The 19,696-nt window shown below is 44.3% G+C and overlaps 1 protein-coding gene across 3 annotated transcripts in view; it reads right to left on the bottom strand.

Moving 5' to 3' along the window:
- Positions 1-3,544: 3,544 nt before the first annotated feature.
- LOC311100805 (protein transport protein Sec24C-like) overlaps positions 3,545-19,696 on the bottom strand; it is a 36,875-nt gene continuing 20,723 nt past the window's right edge. For all 3 annotated transcript variants that reach the window (XM_084141773.1, XM_084141772.1, XM_084141771.1), the window contains 7 exons: positions 12,632-12,728; positions 8,488-8,772; positions 8,107-8,225; positions 7,659-7,838; positions 7,295-7,480; positions 7,103-7,192; positions 3,545-5,231 (listed from right to left, as the gene is read on the bottom strand). In XM_084141773.1, the coding sequence (XP_083997899.1) occupies positions 5,091-5,231; positions 7,103-7,192; positions 7,295-7,480; positions 7,659-7,838; positions 8,107-8,225; positions 8,488-8,772; positions 12,632-12,728 (1,098 nt within the window). In that variant the 3' untranslated portion in view covers positions 3,545-5,090. The remainder of the gene's footprint in view (positions 5,232-7,102; positions 7,193-7,294; positions 7,481-7,658; positions 7,839-8,106; positions 8,226-8,487; positions 8,773-12,631; positions 12,729-19,696) is intronic.

Here is a 19,696-nt window from a genome sequence, read left to right on the forward strand (position 1 = left end):
TACTAGTGTTTAAGAGCAGTTGAAGGCTACTGAAGGATTGTTGTATGGCATTGAAGCTCGTTTGGAGGTTTGTTAACACAGTGTCCAATGAAGGGCCAGATGTGTAGTAAAGTAGTCAAAAGTTTAGTATTTGGTCCCATATTCCTAGCATGCAATGTAAAAATACTTTAAAGTATTACTTAAGTAGTTTTTTGGGTATCTGTACTTTACTATTTATATTTTTGACAACTTTTACTTTTACTTCACGACATTCCTAATGAAAATGATGTACTTTTTACTCCATACATTTTCCCTGACACCCAAAAGCACTCGTTACAGTTTGAATGCTTAGCAGGACAGAAGATGGTCCAATTTGCACACTTATCAAGAGAACATCCCTGGTCATCCCTACTGCCTCTGATCTGGCGGACTCACTAAACACAAATGCTTTGTTTGTAAATGAGTGTTGGAGTGTGACCCTGGCTTTCCGTAAATAAAAAAAACAAGACAATTGTACCGTCTGGTTTGCTTAATATAAGGAATTTTAAATGATTCGTACTTTTAGTTTTGATACTTAAGTATATTTTAGCAACAATATTTTGATACTTAAGTATATTTAAAACCAAATACTTTGACTTTTACTCAAGTAGTTCAGTCATTTTCTATTAAGCTATCTTTACTTTTATTCAAGTATGAGAATTGAGTACTTTTTCCATCACTGTGATTACATCAAGCTTGTGACTCTACAAACTTGTTGGATGCATTTGCTGTTTGTTTTGGTTGTGTTTCAGATTAAGTTTGTGCCCAATAGAAATGAATGGTAAATAATGTATTGTGTCATTTTAGAGTCACTTCTATTGTAAATAAGAATAGAATGTTTCTAAACACTTCTACATTAATGTGGATGCTACCATGATTACGGATAATCCTGAATTAATCGTGAATAATGATGATGAGTGAGAAGGTTACAGAGGCATAAATATCATACATTTTACATTTACATTTTAGTAATTTAGCAGACGCTCTTATCCAGAGCGACTTACAGTTAGTGAGTGCATACATTTTTCATACTGGCCCCCCGTGGGAATCGAACCCACAACCCTGGCATTGCAAGCACCATGCTCTACCAACTGAGCTACAGGAAGCCCCCCCCAAAATGCTAACCTCCCATGTTATTTTAATGGTGAGAGCTTAGTATGTCTTGGGGTATGGTATTTGTGCGTCTAACTTTCTTACTCATCATTATTCACGACTATCCGTAATCATCGTAGCATCCACATTAATGTAGAAGTTTTTAGAAACATATTATATTCTTATTTATAATAAAAGTGACTCCAAAAAGACACAATACATGATTTACCATTCATTTTTATTGGGTACAAAATAACCTGAAACACAACCAAAACAAACAGCAAATGCATCCAAAAAGTTTGTAGTCACAACCTCGATGTAATCATTGCATGCTAGGAATATGGGACCAAATACTTGACTTTTGACTACTTTAATACACATAAGGGAATTTGTCCCAATACTTTTGGTCCACTAAAATGGGTGGGGGGGACTATGTACAAATATTGCTGTAATTTCTAAAAGGTTCACCAGATATGGATGAAAATACCCTCAAATTAAAGCTGTCAGTCTGCACTTTAACCTGTCATTGTGTCATTTGAAATCCAAAGTGCTGGACAACAACAAAAAATTGTCACTGTCTCAATACTTTTGGCACTCAATGTATATTCATTGACACCCTTACACTTTTCTAAAATAATTCCCTACTTCTTTTAAAATAACTTTGTCTCCACACCTTATTGGATTTTCAACATTACAGAACCATTTTATTTTAGTACACTTTATTTTCTAAATTAAAATTGTAAACTTAAGACAATTGGCATGGACAAAATTATTGGCACCCCTGGATCTAGTACTTGGTTGCACAGCTTTTGTCAAAGATAACTGCAGACAAATGCTTCTTGTAGCCATCAATGAGCTTGCTGCACCTTTTTACTGGCAATTTGTTCCTGTCTTCAGCAGCAAACTGCTCTAATTCTTGAACGTTTGTGGGGTGTCCTACACCAACTGCTTTTTTCAGCTCTCGCCATAGGTTATGTATGTGATTCAGATCTGGACTCTTCGCTGGCCACTCCATCCTTCAACAGAGACCCAGTTTTTGGACACTGGGTTGAACATTGCACTCCAAAACACCTTGGTAATCTGCTGTTTTCATGATGTCTTGCATTTGTTCAAGGCCCCCAGTACCAGAGACAGCAAATAAACTCAACATTATCAAACCTTCCCTATTTTTGATTATAGGGAGGGTGTTATTTTCTTGAATGTTTCATTTGGTCGTTGGTAAACATAGGAAGCCCCCACTGCTGAACTTCTCAAAAACAGAGGTTTACTAATTACACAGACTCTGCGCTAACAGCTCTGGGAGAGCAAGTACAGGCAACAAGTAGAATGACCTGGCAGAATAGGCAGGCTCTAAACTGTCTTTTAGCAGAAAAAGGTGCAGTTTGTGTTATGTTTGGGGATGAGTGTTGCACCTTCATTCCCAATAATACTGCCCCAGATGGCTCATTCACTGAAGTAATGACTAAGCTTAAAGGACTACGGAAAAAAGTTAAGGACAATGCTGTCCCAATGCTGAACTTCTCAAACACCCACCTAAACAAGTCTAAATCCTGGGGAAAATGTTATCTGGACCAATTAAACAAAATTACAGCCCTTTGACTATACAGATCAGAGCTGTGTTTACGATGACCAAATGGAACATTCAATGAAAATAATACCCTCCCTACAATCAAACATGGGGGTGGTTTGATAATACTGTGGGGTTGCTTTGCTGCCTCTGGTACTGGGGGCATTGAATGTGCGCAAGGCATCTTGAAATCAGCAGGATATCTGGTGTTGAGTCCAATGTTCAACCCAGTGTCCAAAAACTTGGGTCTCCATTGAAGGATGTGGGTCTTCCAGCAGGACAAACCCAAACACACATCAAAAAGCACCCAGGAACGGTTCAAGAAGAAACGCTTGACTGTTCTGGAGTAGCCAGCCAAGAGTCCAGATCTAAATCATTATCCAAAATCTATGGTGAGAGCTGAAAACAGCAGTTGGTGGAGGGCAACCCTCAAACATTGAAGAATTAGAACAGTTTGCCGCTGGAGAGTGAGCCAAATTGCCAGTAGAAAGGCGCAGCTAGCCCATTGATGTTACAAGAAGCGTTTGTCTGCAGTTATTTTGGCCAAAGGCTGTGCAACCAAGTACTAGCTCCGGGTTGCCAATAACTTAAGTTTACAAAAATAAAATTGATTCTGCAATGTTGAAAATCCAGTAAGGTGTGGAAACCAAAAGTTCTCAATTTCACATCATTTTAGAATAGGGAATTATTTTAGAAAAGTGCAACAGTGCCAATATATTTGGCTGCAACTGTATATAGTGCACTACTTTTGTTCAGTCTTATAGGGTGCAATTTATGAGTGACAGTTTGGCTAGGAAAAGGTCCCTTAGGGTCTACTGTAACCATAGTACCAACAAGCCAATGAGAGCAGGGATGGGAGAAGCATGGCATGGTGATTCAACAATAACTTTATTAACAGTCCAGGAGGCAATGACAAAAACAAAGAGAAAAGGAAAACGTAAAATCACGGTCAGTCAGAAAGAAGGGCCATTCAACAGAGAGATGGGTCAGAGAAGAGGGCAGCACACAAACACTGTGTTAAGACATGAGAACGAAAATAAATGCAAAAGTCCATGTATCGGCGGATCCCTCTTTTCCTCTAGTTTAGAGAAATTCACCAGGATATGCCTCCAGAAACCCACACATCCACCTTCTCTCGCTCTCTCACACACACAGTAGACTATGCTGCACACCTAGCGACAGAACAAAAAGCACGACTGATTTTGTGTGAGCGGCAGCAACGGATAGGACTGACAAACCACAGCATTTGACACAGGTGTTTAAAACGGAGGATTTAATTCTGTACAGGTTATATACGTAGGTTATATATCTAAATATGAACTGAGGTTCTATAGCAGACAGTTCTCAGTGTGGGACAACTCAGAGACACAGCTGTATGTAGAGAACAGGGTCATGTTCAGCAAGGTACAACGTAGCAAAACATTCTGCTACGGAAAACAAAACAAAAGTACTTCCCTGTTTCAAATAGTTTTCTCCTGTTTCGTGCCTACTGAACATGACCATGCGACCCACTATTATTCTCATCACTTTTTCTCTGACTGACCTCAATTTTGAGAAGCACAGCCAGTCACTCCTTCCCTTCACAGACAGGACAATACAGCCAGGAAGACAAACAGGGAACAGGCATCATGTCAGAGAATGGTGTCTATCAGATACACACGTTAGTAAACAACATGATACACACACACACCTCCACCAAACAGTCTATACTGTGTGAGTGTGAGTCATAGTGGGACCCCCACACTGGTTGAAAGTTCAAACCCCTCGCCTCTTGATGATTAGATGCATAGACTTTTATTGGGAGTTTAACCTCAATCACAGATTATCTCTATACACTCCTCCCTCTCTCTTTCTCCTATTGCCTCAGTAGTGTTTGTAAAAGTCACAGAGGAAAGGGGGAGTAAGGCAATGTCAGAGAGGGAGAGAGAATAAGCCAAATAGAAAAATAATTATAGAGATGGAAAAAACAGCATTTATTTCATGTGTCATGTAGTTTAAGTCATCTTCCTTAGCTCTACTGGGTCTGAATCATACAAAAAGAGTGAGTTTCTACCAACGGGCCGGTACACCCACAACAGCCTTTCAGTGCTAGTGTTACAGACTGAACACCTACTACAATCAACAGCAACTCTCTCCCTCACACACACACACTCTCTCTCACAAATACACACACACACTCCTCCACTGGCCAGTGGATCAGCTCCAGTTGTTTTAGAGCTTGACGTTTGGAATAGTAGAGTCGTATGAGGACACACATACACGGAATCTGCCATGAGGCTGTGTATATGTCTCTGGCCTCTTGCTGACAGAGGGGGAGGGGTTAAGTTTATTAGGTAAATAAAAGAAAGCGCATCAGGGGGAGGGGGGGTTGAGAGGTGACGGGGTCAGGGTTAAAGGGTCAGAAGTCAGGGTCCTAGCTGAGTAGCTGACGGATCTCCTTGTGCATGTGACACAGGAAGTCGACGTAGGACGCTCCTCCGCTGGCGCTCTTGTCCTCGCACAGGAAGTGCTTAAAGATTAGCTCCGCCTTGTCCTCCTGCTTCACCACCATCAACTACAGACACAGAGAGAGAGAGAGAGAAAGAGATGTTAACACACACACGTTATACTTCTGTACCACAACTAGGGATCTCCACTTACTTTTTCCAACTTTCAGTTGGTGGCACAAGCACATCAATCAAATTAATTTATAAAGCCCTTTTCACATCAGCAGATGTCACAAAGTGCTTATACAGAAACCCTGCCTAAAACCCCAAACAGCACGCAATGCAGAAGCACATGATTTAGTTGATAATGATGATTAATAACAATGGGCCTGTGTCCCATAATGTGCCTGCTTTCAATACAGAACCAAGCTAATAATGACTAGCCATCTTTTAAATTAGCATGCCCTTGTTTTCTTAGATTGATTTGGATAGATTTACTGTAACATCAAAAAAAAAAGAGACGTAAAATAAAGTGCAAAAAGTATTTCTTGCAGATTTCAAAGTGCCATGTGTTTTTTTCTGCGAAATCCTCTAGAGTCTGCTTGAAACATGTAGGTATTACAGAGTGGGTCAGGGAGAAGTTGAAAATGTCAATCAAGACAATTGCCAGCTGGTCAGCGCATGCGCTGAGTACGCATCCTGTTAATCCGTCTGGCCCTGCGGCCTTGTGAATGTTGATCTGTTTAAAGGTCTTACTTGCATAGGCTACAGAGAGCGTGATCACAGTCGTCCGTAACAGCTGGTGCTCTCATACATGGTTCGGTGTTGCTTGCCTCGAAGCGAGCATAGAAAGCATTTAGCTCGTTTCTTAGGCTCGCGTCACTGGGCAGCTCGCGGCTAGTTTTCCCTTTGTAATCTGTGATAGTTTGCAAGCCCTGTCACATCCGACGAGCATCAGAGTCGGTGTAGTACGATTCGATCTTAGTCCTGTATTGACGCTTTGACTGTTTGATGGTTCGTTAGAGGGCGTAGTGAGATTTCTTATAAACGTCCGGGTTAGTGTCCCACTCCTTGAAAGTGGCAGCTCTAGCCTTTAACTCAATGCGGATGTTGCCTGTAATCCATGGCTTCTGGTTGGAATATGTATGTAAGGTCACTGTGGGGACGTCTTTGTTGATGCACTTATTAATGAAGCTGGTGACTGATGTGGTAAACACCTCAATGCCATTGGATGAATCCTGGAACATATTCCAGTCTGTGCTATCGAAACAGTCCTGTAGCTAAGCATCCGCTTCATCGGACCGCTTCCGTATTGAGCGCATCGCTGGTACTTCCTGTTTGAGTTCTTGCTCGTAAGCAGGAATCAGGAGGATAGAGTTATGGTCAGATTTGCCAAATGGAGGGCGAGAGAGAGCTTTGTATGCGTCTCTGTGTGTGGAGTAAAGGTGATCTAGATCTAGTTGTACAGGTGACATGCTGGTAGAAATTAGGTAAGAGATTTCAGTTTTCCTGCATTAAATAGACAGCTTTCTCCAAACACAAACACACCACCAATGAAGTTCGTCCATGTAGTAGTTAGTCATTCTCACAAAAGGTTTAATGCCTCCGCACTCGCATAAAGCTTACTTTATTTTTTTATTCTTCTGGGAGAGCACGAGAGTCCCCTTTTGAGTCTCACCATTTGAGATGTTGAAGAGTTATGGAGGGGTTAATGTATCATGTTTTAAAACGAGATTTAACTTTTTGAATAAATCATGATGATAAAAAAAGGTAATTGTGAAGCAAAAACTAATGTGACCAGGTAAAAAACGAATTACTGGTTCCCTTGCGACCAATTAAAAATGTGTGTTGCACTGCCAAGTCAAACGGTCGCAAACGTGACTGTTTTGGTCGCAGTATCGAACCCTGACAACACAGAGATAGAGATGGAAAGATACAGAGAGGGAAGAAAGAGAAGGAGAGAGAGAGACCGAGACAAAGAGATGTAGTGTAGTCTGACCTTCATGTATCGTGATCGTTGTGATCTGAAGGAGTCGATGATCTCTCGGAGTCTCTGGGAGAACGGGTTGTCCAGCTCCGGCAGATTCGTCTGGAACACATCACACACATTTAGGAGATTGCAACACACACACACACTTAAAATCAAGACAATGATTTCTAAGAAGTTGACGTCTGTGTGTGTGTCTCTCACCATGTTGGGGTCTATCTGGCTGAAGGTGGGCGTTCCAAAGATGTTACTGAGCAGCTCCTGCTGGGCATTGGCTCCCACCCACAGGAAGAGGTGGAGCCCTGTCTCCAGGAGGTAGACTCCACCCTTCGACAGGCGCTCCTCTGAGTTACGCACTGCCATTGGCAACGACCCTCCATCCAACTTCACCTGGGATGGAAATGGACTTGATTAATATACGATTTAACATATTGATTTCACATTGATGTAATATGTTCTTACATGTTTACTTTAGCAAAGTAAGATAATGCCTTGTCATGCCAAATGAGGCTGAGTGAAGTGAATTGAGAGACAGAAAGAGAGCGAGTTGGAGAGCAGTGTCTCTCACCAGGGGCAGTAGGCGGGGATAGAAGAAGATGTGGCTCTCTGATACGTCCATACAGCCGAGCAGTTGTCTCAGGTAGGCTCTGTCGTCCAATGAGATGTCAGCTCCCGGCTGCAGCACGTCGCTCTTCAACACACAGTTCAGATAGACCGGCAGCAGCTTCATACACTCTGGTAGGATCAGCTACAAAAGGAGAGAAGACAGAGGGGAAGGGATTGAGTGTGTATATTTTTCGAGTGTGTGGGGGGTTGATGTGTGTGTGTGTGTGACTGACCGATCTGACTGTCATAGGAGGTGCAGTGAGTGGGTGTGTGTGTGTGTGTTGTTAGGGTGAATGTATAGTGTTTGTGTATAGTGTCTGAATGGTGTTGGGGTGAATGTGTGTATCATGCGTGTGTATGGGGTGTGTTTCACTGACTTGTCCAATAGGGGGTGTGTGTGAGTGACTGACCTGTCCGGCAGACGAGGGGCTGGCACAGTTCTTGCGGTAGCAGGCCAGAATCTGGGCACACTGGTTTACCATGGTGTCTCTCACTGTCTTTGTGGGGGTGTTCAATATGCTGCGGTACGCTACACACAGAGAGAAAAGGACCATTGGTTTCCATTTCCGGACATAAAGACAAGCCCTTAGTTGGTTTGAATCCTACTGGTATCAATCACATCTACAGTATATCACATCTAAAGTAGAATTAGGTGTTCGGTGAGTGGACCCCTGCTGATCTTTATACATGCTTTCTCTTAGTAACGTAATCTCGAAACATAGAACACAATTTCACTTCTATATAGATAGAGGCACAGGGGGATAGATAGATATTGAGTGTGTGATACTGACCATACTTGGAGAAGAAGTTGATGATGGTGTCCGTCTCACAATTACGGTAGAGGTCGGCGAGCTGGGAGCAGCAGTTGACCGCCATGTTGTGGACCCGCAGACGCCGCTGACCACTACAGCTGGTGTACAACACTGCGCACTGCATGAGTGCACCAGTGTCCTCGCTGAGCTTGTCGTCATGGCGGAATTCCACGGTAACAGTCTTGTCACAGTCCAGTCCTGCCAGCTCCACGTCTGTCGTATTACTCATAAAGAACGAGCCGAAGAAATCTGTCGCTCTGATACCTGGAGGAGGAGAGAAGGTTATGATGGCAGTGAAACACCACTAGGTGAAGAGTGAGTGTGTACAGATAGATAGCAATAAAAACTGTACCATAGAGGCACAGAATAAGTTAGAGGAAAAACAAAAATAAATGGAGGAACTTATTCAAGAAAGATCAAACGTAATATATTTCAAAAAAATAAAGCGAACTGGATGGAATATGGTGAAAAATTATTTTTTTAATCGCCAACATAGAAATGATACCAAAAATAATTTACTGAAACTTCTTACAAGTAACGGTTTCACCCATGATTCACCAAACAATATTTTGAAAGAGGAAGCGAAGTACTTATGTAGCATATGTTTTCTTTTCAGTCTCCTCCATCTCCACTAACCGAAGTAAATTGTATGGATTTTTTTATATTAATAATGTAAAGTGAACAGCTGTACAGAAAGACTCATGTGAAGGTCAAATCACAGAGGAGGAACTTCTGGATGCAATTAAAGCCTTTAAGTCCGGGAAAACTCCAGTTGAGGTACACCAAACCAAATCTACGCAGACGACACAAAATTAATCTTCTCCTTTCCCCCTTCTGATAACCAGGTGGCGAATCGCATCTCTGCATGTCTGGCAGACATATCAGTGTGGATGACGGATCACCACCTCAAGTTGAACCTCGGCAAGACGGAGCTGCTCTTCCTCCCGGGGAAGGACTGCCCGTTCCATGATCTCGCCATCACGGTTGACAACTCCGTTGTGTCCTCCTCCCAGAGTGCAAAGAGCCTTGTCGTGACCCTGGACAACACCCTGTCGTTCTCCGCTAACATCAAGGCGGTGACCCGAAGTTGTTCAACCTTCCGAAGTTCTCTCACGTCACCCCGCTCCTCCGCACACTCCACTGGCTTCCAGTTGAAGCTCGCATCTGCTACAAGACCATGGTGCTTGCCTACGGAGCTGTGAGGGGAACGGCACCTCCGTACCTTCAGGCTCTGATCAGTCCCTACACCCAAATGAGGGCATTGCGTTCATCCACCTCTGGCCTGCTGGCCCCCCTACCTCTGCGGAAGCACAGTTCCCGCTCAGCCCAGTCAAAACTGTTCGCTGCTCTGGCACCCCAATGGTGGAACAAGCTCCCTCACGACGCCAGGACAGCGGAGTCACTCACCACTTTCCGGAGACACTTGAAACCCCACCTCTTTAAGGAATACCTGGGATAGGATAAAGTAATCCTTCTACCCCCCCAAAAAAAAAATATATATATATTGTAAAGTGGTTGTCCCACTGGCTATCATAAGGTGAATGCACCAATTTGTAAGTCGCTCTGGATAAGAGCGTCTGCTAAATGACGAAAATGTAAAAATATGAATGTAAAAAATGTAAAAGTTATGTATAGTAACCCTAGGTGTAAAATACTAAATAATGTCTACTTCTCAGAAAGTATTAAACTGTCAAGAGGAGTAAAGCAAGGTTTTCCACTATAGGCATATCTATTTATTATGGCCCTCGAAATGTTAGCTATTAATATCAGATCTCAAATATACTAATTGATTAAGAAAATAAATATTTTTTGAATACATTTAAAAATATATATAATCTTTGTAAATGACATCATAAATAGGACTGTTGGAGTTGTCACACATGCAGCTAACAAAAATATATAGAAATGTCTGCTTCAATGGCACATGGTTTATGAGCTGATATACAAAACGCCGCCGGATTCAAAACTTAGAATTTTCCAATTTAAATAATGCAAAATTTTTGCAACCAATAGAATGTTATATACAGTGGGTATAAAAGTCACCACCCCTTTCAAAATGTTCACCTTTTGTTGCCTTACAGCCTGAAATGAAAACACATAAAATCAGACTTTTTCCGGCTTTATTTACACAGTAACCCACAATATCCAAGCGAAAAAAATTCTCTAATCTGAAAATGTATTACAATTAAAACAGTAAAATAGCCTATTTGGATAAGTGAACACCCCTCTGAGTTAATACTTGGGGGAACCAACTTTTGCTTGAATTACAGCCATGATTCTCTTTGAATACATCTCTACTAAGTTGAAGCCTGTGTTGTCCATTAGTTTACTCCAATCAGGGGAAGGGTTGTAGGGTTAGGGGAACATAATAAAGGAAAATATATGAAGAAAGAATAGATATAAATATATGGGGGATTGTAAATGATGCAGACAATTATATTGATGTAAGCTACAATATACAGTGGGGGAAAAAAAGTATTTAGTCAGCCACCAATTGTGCAAGTTCTCCCACTTAAAAAGATGAGAGAGGCCTGTAATTTTCATCATAGGTACACGTCAACTATGACAGACAAAATGAGAAGAAAAAAAATCCAGAAAATCACATTGTAGGATTTTTAATGAATTTATTTGCAAATTATGGTGGAAAATAAGTATTTGGTCAATAACAAAAGTTTCTCAATACTTTGTTATATACCCTTTGTTGGCAATGACACAGGTCAAACGTTGCTGGTATTTTGGCCCATTCCTCCATGTAGATCTCCTCTAGAGCAGTGATGTTTTGGGGCTGTCGCTTGGCAACACAGACTTTCAACTCCCTCCAAAGATTTTCTATGGGGTTGAGATCTGGAGACTGGCTAGGCCACTCCAGGACCTTGAAATGCTTCTTACGAAGCCACTCCTTCGTTGCCCGGGCGGTGTGTTTGGGATCATTGTCATGCTGAAAGACCCAGCCACGTTTCATCTTCAATGCCCTTGCTGATGGAAGGAGGTTTTCACTCAAAATCTCACGATACATGGCCCCATTCATTCTTTCCTTTACACGGATCAGTCGTCCTGGTCCCTTTGCAGAAAAACAGCCCCAAAGCATGATGTTTCCACCCCCATGCTTCACAGTAGGTATGGTGTTCTTTGGATGCAACTCAGCATTCTTTGTCCTCCAAACACGACGAGTTGAGTTTTTACCAAAAAGTTATATTTTGGTTTCATCTGACATTCTCCCAATCCTCTTCTGGATCATCCAAATGCACTCTAGCAAACTTCAGACGGGCCTGGACATGTACTGGCTTAAGCAGGGGGACACGTCTGGCACTGCAGGATTTGAGTCCCTGGCGGCGTAGTGTGTTATTGATGGTAGGCTTTGTTACTTTCGTCCCAGCTCTCTGCAGGTCATTCACTAGGTCCCCCCGTGTGGTTCTGGGATTTTTGCTCACCGTTCTTGTGATCATTTTGACCCCACGGGGTGAGATCTTGCGTGGAGCACCAGATCGAGGGAGATTATCAGTGGTCTTGTATGTCTTCCATTTCCTAATAATTGCTCCCACAGTTGATTTCTTCAAACCAAGCTGCTTACCTATTGCAGATTCAGTCTTCCCAGCCTGGTGCAGGTCTACAATTTTGTTTCTGGTGTCCTTTGACAGCTCTTTGGTCTTGGCCATAGTGGAGTTTGGAGTGTGACTGTTTGAGGTTGTGGACAGGTGTCTTTTATACTGATAACAAGTTCAAACAGGTGCCATTAATACAGGTAACGAGTGGAGGACAGAGGAGCCTCTTAAAGAAGAAGTTACAGGTCTGTGAGAGCCAGAAATCTTGCTTGTTTGTAGGTGACCAAATACTTATTTTCCACCATAATTTGCAAATAAATTCATTAAAAATCCTACAATGTGATTTTCCTGAATTTTTTTTCTCAATTTGTCTGTCATAGTTGACGTGTACCTATGATGAAAATTACAGGCCTCTCTCATCTTTTTAAGTGGGAGAACTTGCACAATTGGTGGCTGACTAAATACTTTTCCCCCCCACTGTATCAGCAATATTAAAGCTGATCTACCCCACCCCCCGCCAAAAAAAAATAGTGAGTGTGTGAGCGAGAGAAAGTGTGTGAGAGCGTGATGAAGACACTTACCTGTGCTGGTTCGGACCCTCATGACAGCGTCGAAGCCCATCGGCTTCTGAACGTCTCGCCGCAGATCATTCAGGAACCGCTCACGGTCCGTCTTGGCCTGACACGGACCACACACACAGAGTGAGTGAGTGAAGGCAGGTAACAGGTGAAGGGTGGACTTGGTTACACCCAAACAAGCCCCGCCACGTTGCATTCACGAGCGTTGCAAAATAAATGTACTCATAAATGTTATTCAATCATTTCATCCACACCGCTCGTGCACGTCAAAGACGTAGCCAGATGGTAAAATAGAACATGGTTCCATTTGAGAACCTTGACGCACTGCAAGTCCCACCTCTCCCATCTAATCATTGGTTTCAGGAGCATACAAACCCACGTGGGTATTTCAAAGATGAACAAGGAGAGATGAATGGTAGATAACTAGGGCTGTGGTGGTCATGACATTTTGTCAGCCGGTTATGGTCTCGAAAATGACTGCGGGTCTCACTGTAATTTACCATGAATTAACATAAACATGTTTAGCATCTCCAGGCCTCCAAGCACACAAGCCGTATACAAGCCGCTGATGCAAGCCTTTGGAAAATCTACATAAAAAAGTATAATAAATCCATGTAATATATGCCATCAAAATAAATCAATTTATTTTAGGCAGGTCTAAAGAAACATATTTTTCCCCATTCCGGAGCGAGTGCGCATATGAAGTGCCTATGTTGACCATAAAAGTGATAGTTTGAAACAGGTCCTATACGCTAGGAGGGTGGTGCAGCTGCACCGTCTATGGGGGGGGAAGCCCGGTCAGCCCTCTCTCTGAGCGGAGAGAGAATTGGCGGGCATGCGCAGTGTCAAACTAGGTACAAGGCACGATAGACAGGGGATACAGACTACAATTCGCTGTCACCCCTCTTCGATTCAAGGGAATTATATACACTCAGGCTCAGGGGGAATCAGCGCGTGTACTCCGGGAGGAAATCACATCGCTAATAGGGAAAAGGGCAATAAGAATTGTTCCTCCCGAGCAAAGACACTGCGGTTTTCCTGGTTCCAAAAAAGGGACCGGCATACGCCCCATCCTAGATCTACGTGCTCTGAACAGGCACATGAGAAAATCCATGTTCAGAATGTTGACACACACTGCTCTGCTACGTTCCGTGCGCCCAGGCGATTGGTTCGTACCCGTCGACCTGAAGGACGCTTACTTTCACATCTCAATATACCCTCCTCACAGGAAATTTCTCAGATTCGCTTTTCAAGGCGTAATCTACGAATTTCTGGTGCTCCCTTTCGGCCTCTCACGGTCACCTCGTGTTTTTACGAAGTGTACCGAGGCAGCCATAGCCCCACTCAGAGAGAGGGGCATTCGGCTGATGACGTACAGTGGCTTGCGAAAGTATTCACCCCCTTTGCATTTTTCCTATTTTGTTACCTTGCAACCTGGAATTAAAATTGATTTTTGGGGGGTTTGTATCATTTGATTTACACAACATGCCTACCACTTTGAAGATGCAAAATAATTTTTCTTGTGAAACAAACAACAAATAAGACAAAAATAAAAATACAACTGCTCCAGCTCCTTCAAGTTGGATGGGTTCCGCTGGTGTACAGCAATCTTTAAGTCATACCACAGATTCTCAATTGGATTGAGGCCTAGGCTTTGACTTGGCCATTCCAGTGTTGCTTTAGCAGTATGATTAGGGTCATTGTCCTTCTGGAAGGTGAACCTCCGTCCCAGTCTCAAATCTCTGGAAGAATTTCCCTGTATTTAGCGCCATCCATCATTCCTTCAATTCTGACCGATTTCCCAGTCCCTGCCGATGAAAAACATCCCCACAGCATGATGCTGCCACCACCATGCTTCATTGTGGGGATGGTGTTCTCGGGGTGATGAGAGGTGTTGGGGTTTGCGCCAGACATAGCGTTTCCTTGATGGCCAAAAAGCTCAATTTTAGTCTAATCTGACCAGAGTACCTTCTTCCATATGTTTGGGGAGTCTCCCACATGCCTTTTGGCGAACACCAAACGTGTTTGCTTATTTTTTTCTTTAAGCAATGGCTTTTTTCTGGCCACTCTCCCGTAAAGCCCAGCTCTGGAGTGTACGGCTTAAAGTGGTCATATGGACAGATACTCCAACCGCCGATGTGGCGCTTTGCAGCTCCTTCAGGGTTATCTTTGGTCTCTTTGTTGCCTCTCTGATTAATGCCCTCCTTGCCTGGTCCATGAGTTTTGGTGGGCGGCCCTCTCTTGGCAGGTTTGTTGTGGTGCCATATTCTTTCCATTTTTTAATAATGGATTTAAAAATGGTGCTCCGTGGGATGTTCAAAGTTCCGGATATTTTTTTATGACCCAACCCTGATCTGTACTTCTCCACAACTTTGTCCCTGACCTGTTTGGAGAGCTCCTTGGTCTTCATGGTGCCGCTTGCTTGGTGGTGCCCCTTGTTTAGTGGTGTTGCAGACTCTGGGGCCTTTCAGAACAGGTGTATATATTCTGAGATCATGTGACACTTAGATTGCACAAGATTGGTTGCACCAGATCTTATTTATGGGCTTCATAGCAAAGGGGGCGAATACATCAGCAAGCACAACTTTTCCGTTATTTATTTTTTATAATTTAATTTTTTTAATTTCACTTCACCAATTTGGACTATTTTGTGTATGTCCATTACATGAAATCCAAATAAAAATCCATTTAAATTACAGGTTGTAATGAACAAAACAGGAAAAACGGCAAGGGGGATGAATACTTTTGCAAGGCACTCATAGACGATTGGCTGCTGTGCGCGCAATCGAGACAAGAGGTCTTAGAACACAGTCAACTACTCTTCGAACACCTGACATTTCTAGGTTTCAGAATAAACACAGTAAAGAGCGTTCCGATTCCCACGCAGACAATCTCTTTCCTAGGTTTAATCCTGGATTCGGTATCATTCAAAGCTCGCCTTTCAGTGGAACGTATAAGAACATTCCAAGATTGCCTAGCACTCTTTCGCAGAGGGAACCTGGTCTCTTTCAAAACATGCCTGAGGCTACTAGGTTTGATGGCTTCAGCTTTAGTAGTCATCCCATTAGGACGTTTGAATATGACAGGGCTTAAATGCTGGGTCTCTTCTCTTGGTCTGAGCCCAATACGTCACAAACATCACCGTGTACAGATCTCCATAGACTGCATGGTAGCACTGCACTCCTGGAGACACCGGACGTTTCTGTCACAGGGTGCCCAGATGGGCACTGTTTTATCCAGAAAAGTAGTCACGATGGACGCATCTCTCTCGGGTTGGGGCGCAACCCACGAGGGCAGAACTGTCAACGGGGTGTGGGGTCCCAATCTCTGTTCTACTCACAGAAACTGCCTGGAACTCCTTGCAGTGTCCCTAGCATTAAAGTCGTTCATCCCATTTCTGGAGGGTCGTCATGTTCTAGTCAGAACAGACAATACCACTGTTGTGGCTATACAGTACCAAGTTAGCTAGCTGAATAAACTAAGTTAGAGTCTATTCCAAGAAAACATTGAACCGCTGTAGTTTACAACAATTATAATTTCTAAAGTGGAAGTTGGGAGAGTTATATTTGAGTGTTTCAGTGAAACGTAAGTGAGGGAGGCCCCGCTCTCTCGCTTTCCCAGATGTTTAGTTCATTTCATTCCGATCTCCTTTGCATTATTGTAGCCTTTTTCTGTAGCCTGTCAACTATGTGTCTGTCTATCCCTGTCCTCTCCTCTCTGCACAGGCCATACAAACGCTTCACACCGTGTGGCTGCTGCCACTCTAATCTGGTGGTCCCTGCGCGCACGACCCACGTGGAGTTCCAGGTTTCCGGCAGACTCTGGAACTGCCGTTCTGCAGCCAACAAAGCAGAGTTAATCTCAGCCTATGCTACCCTCCAGTCCCTCGACTTCTTGGCGCTGACGGCAACATGGATTACCACAGAAAACACTGCTACTCCTACTGCTCTTTCCTCGTCTGACCATGTGTTCTCGCATACCCCGAGAGCATCTGGTCAGCGCGGCGGTGGCACAGGAATCCTCATCTCTCCCAAGTGGACATTCTCTCTTTTTCCCCTGACCCATCTGTCAATCTCCTCATTTGAATTCCATGCTGTCCCAGTCACTAGCCCATTCAAGCTTAACATCCTTATCATTTATCGCCCTCCAGGTTCACTTGGAGAGTTCATCAATGATCTTGACGCCTTGATAAGTTCCTTTCCTGAGGATGGCTCACCCCTCACAGTTCTGGGTGACTTTAACCTCTCTACGTCTGCCTTTTACTAATTTCTCTCTGCCTCCTTCTTTCCACTCCTTTCCTCTTTTGACCTCACCCTCTCACCGTCCCCTCCTACTCACAAGGCAGGCAATACGCTTGACCTCATCTTTACTAGATGCTGTTCTTCTACTAATCTTACTGCAACTCCCCTCCAAGTCTCCGACCACTACTTTGTATCCTTTTCTCTCTCGCTCTCCTCCAACACTACTCACTCTGCCCCTACTCAGATGGTAATGTGCCGTCGCAACCTTCGCTCTCTCTCTCCCGCTACTCTCTCCTCTTCCATCCTATCATCTCTTCCCTCTGCTAAATCCTTCCCCCTCCAATCTCCTGATTCTGCCTCCTCAACCCTCCTCTCCTCCCTTTCTGCATCTTTTGACTCTCTATGTCCCCTATCCTCCCGGCCGGCTCGGTCCTCCCCTCCTGCTCCGTGGATTGCAGACTCATTGCGAGCTCACAGAAGAGGGCTCCGGGCAGCCGAGCGGAAATGAAGGAAAACTAGACTCCCTGCGGACCAGTCATCTTTTCACTCCCTCCTCTCTACATTCTCTTCCTCTGTTTCCGCTGCTAAAGCCACTTTCTACCACTCTAAATTTCAAGCCTCTGCCTCTAACCCTAGGAAGCTCTTTGCCACCTTCTCCTCCCTGCTGAACCCCCCCCCTCCCTCTGTGGATGACTTTGTCAACCATTTTGAAAAGAAGGTTGACGACATCCGATCCTCATTTATTAAGTCAAATGACACCGCTGGTCCTGCTCACACTGCCCTACCCTATGCTTTGACTTCTTTCTCCCCTCTCTCTCCAGATGAAATCTTGCGACTTGTGACGGCCGGCCGCCCAAAAACCTGCCCGCTTGACCCTATCCCCTCCTCTCTTCTCCAGACCATTTCCGGAGACCTTCTCCCTTACCTCACCTCGCTCATCAACTCATCCTTGACCGTTGGCCATGTCCCTTCCGTCTTCAAGAGAGCGAGAGTTGCACCCCTCAAAAAACCTACACTCGATCCCTCCAGTATCCCTTCTTTCTTTTCTCTCCAAAACTCTTGAGCGTGCCGTCTCTAGCCAACTCTCCTGCTATCTCTCTCAGAATGACCTTCTTGATCCAAACCAGTCAGGTTTCAAGACTGGTCATTCAACTGAGACTGCTCTTCTCTGTGTCAGGGAGGCTCTCCGCACTGCTAAAGCTAACTCTCTCTCCTCTGCTCTTATCCTTCTAGACCTATCCGCTGCCTTTGATACTGTGAACCATCAGATCCTCCTCTCCACCCTCTCCGAGTTGGGCATCTCCGGCGCTGCTCACTCTTGGATTACGTCCTACCTGACAGGTCGCTCCTACCAGGTGGCGTGGCGAGAATCTGTCTCCGCACCACGTGCTCTCACCACTGGTGTCCCCCAGGGCTCAGTTCTAGGCCCTCTCCTATTCTCTCTATACACCAAGTCACTTGGCTCTGTCATATCCTCACATGGTCTCTCCTATCATTGCTACGCAGACGACACACAATTACTTTTCTCCTTTCCGATAACCAAGTGGCGAATCGCATCTCTGCATGTCTGGCAGACATATCAGTGTGGATGTCGGATCACCACCTCAAGCTGAACCTCGGCAAGACGGAGCTGCTCTTCCTCCCGGGGAAGGACTGCCCCCTCCATGATCTCGCCATCACGGTTGACAACTCTATTGTGTCCTCCACCCAGAGTGCAAAGAACCTTGGCGTGACCCTGGACAACACCCTGTCTTTCTCCGCTAACATCAAAGCGGTGACCCGATCCTGCAGGTTCATGCTCTACAACATTCGCAGAGTACGACCCTACCTTACACAGAAAGTGGCACAGGTCCTAATCCAGGCACTTGTCATCTCCCGTCTGGATTACTGCAACTCGCTGTTGGCTGGGCTCCCTGTCTGTGCCATTAAACCCCTACAACTTATCCAGAACGCTGCAGCCCGTCTGGTGTTCAACCTTCCGAAGTTCTCTCATGTCACCCCGCTCCTCTGCACACTCCACTGGCTTCCAGTTGAGGCTCGCATCTACTACAAGACCATGGTGCTTGCCTATGGAGCTGTGAGGGGAACGGCACCTCCTTACCTTCAGGCTCTGATCCTACACCCAAACGAGGGCACTACGTTCATCCACCTCTGGCCTGCTAGCTCCCCTACCTCTACGGAAGCACAGTTCCCGCTCAGCCCAGTCAAAGCTATTCGCTGCTCTGGCACCCCAATGGTGGAACAAGCTCCCCCACGACGCCAAGACAGCGGAGTCACTGACCACCTTCCGGAAACACTTGAAACCCTACCTCTTTAAGGAATACCTGGAATAGTATAAAGTAATCCTTCTTCCCCCACAAAAAAATAAGAAAATGATTTTTTTTTTTTATATCATAACAAAAAAGTGGTTGTCCCACTGGCTATGATAAGTTGAATGCACCAATTTGTAAGTCGCTCTGGATAAGAGCGTCTTCTAAATTATGTAAATGTAAATGTTTTCGATGCTCTATGCCAACAGCCTTTTGAGATCAAGTGGAGCTGAAGATGCTTTCATTTATGACCGCGATATTACTAGCATTGGCCTCCGCCAAGTGTGTAAGTGACATTCACACACTCTCGGTGCACTCATCATGTGCACAATTTGCACCTGGTAACAATAGGGTATCATTGAGGCTTAACCCCACCTTAATCCCTAAGATGATTAACCCATCTTTGACGTGTCTTCCTCTGGAGCTGGTAGCTTGTTTATCCCCCACCGTTTTCCTCTCCGGAACATCAACGGTTGCATATGTTGTGCCCAGTACGCACTCTGCGCATCTACATGGAC

Source organism: Coregonus lavaretus (genome assembly GCF_964263955.1).
Source record: "Coregonus lavaretus genome assembly, chromosome: 25".
NCBI classification, from domain to species: domain Eukaryota; kingdom Metazoa; phylum Chordata; class Actinopteri; order Salmoniformes; family Salmonidae; genus Coregonus; species Coregonus lavaretus.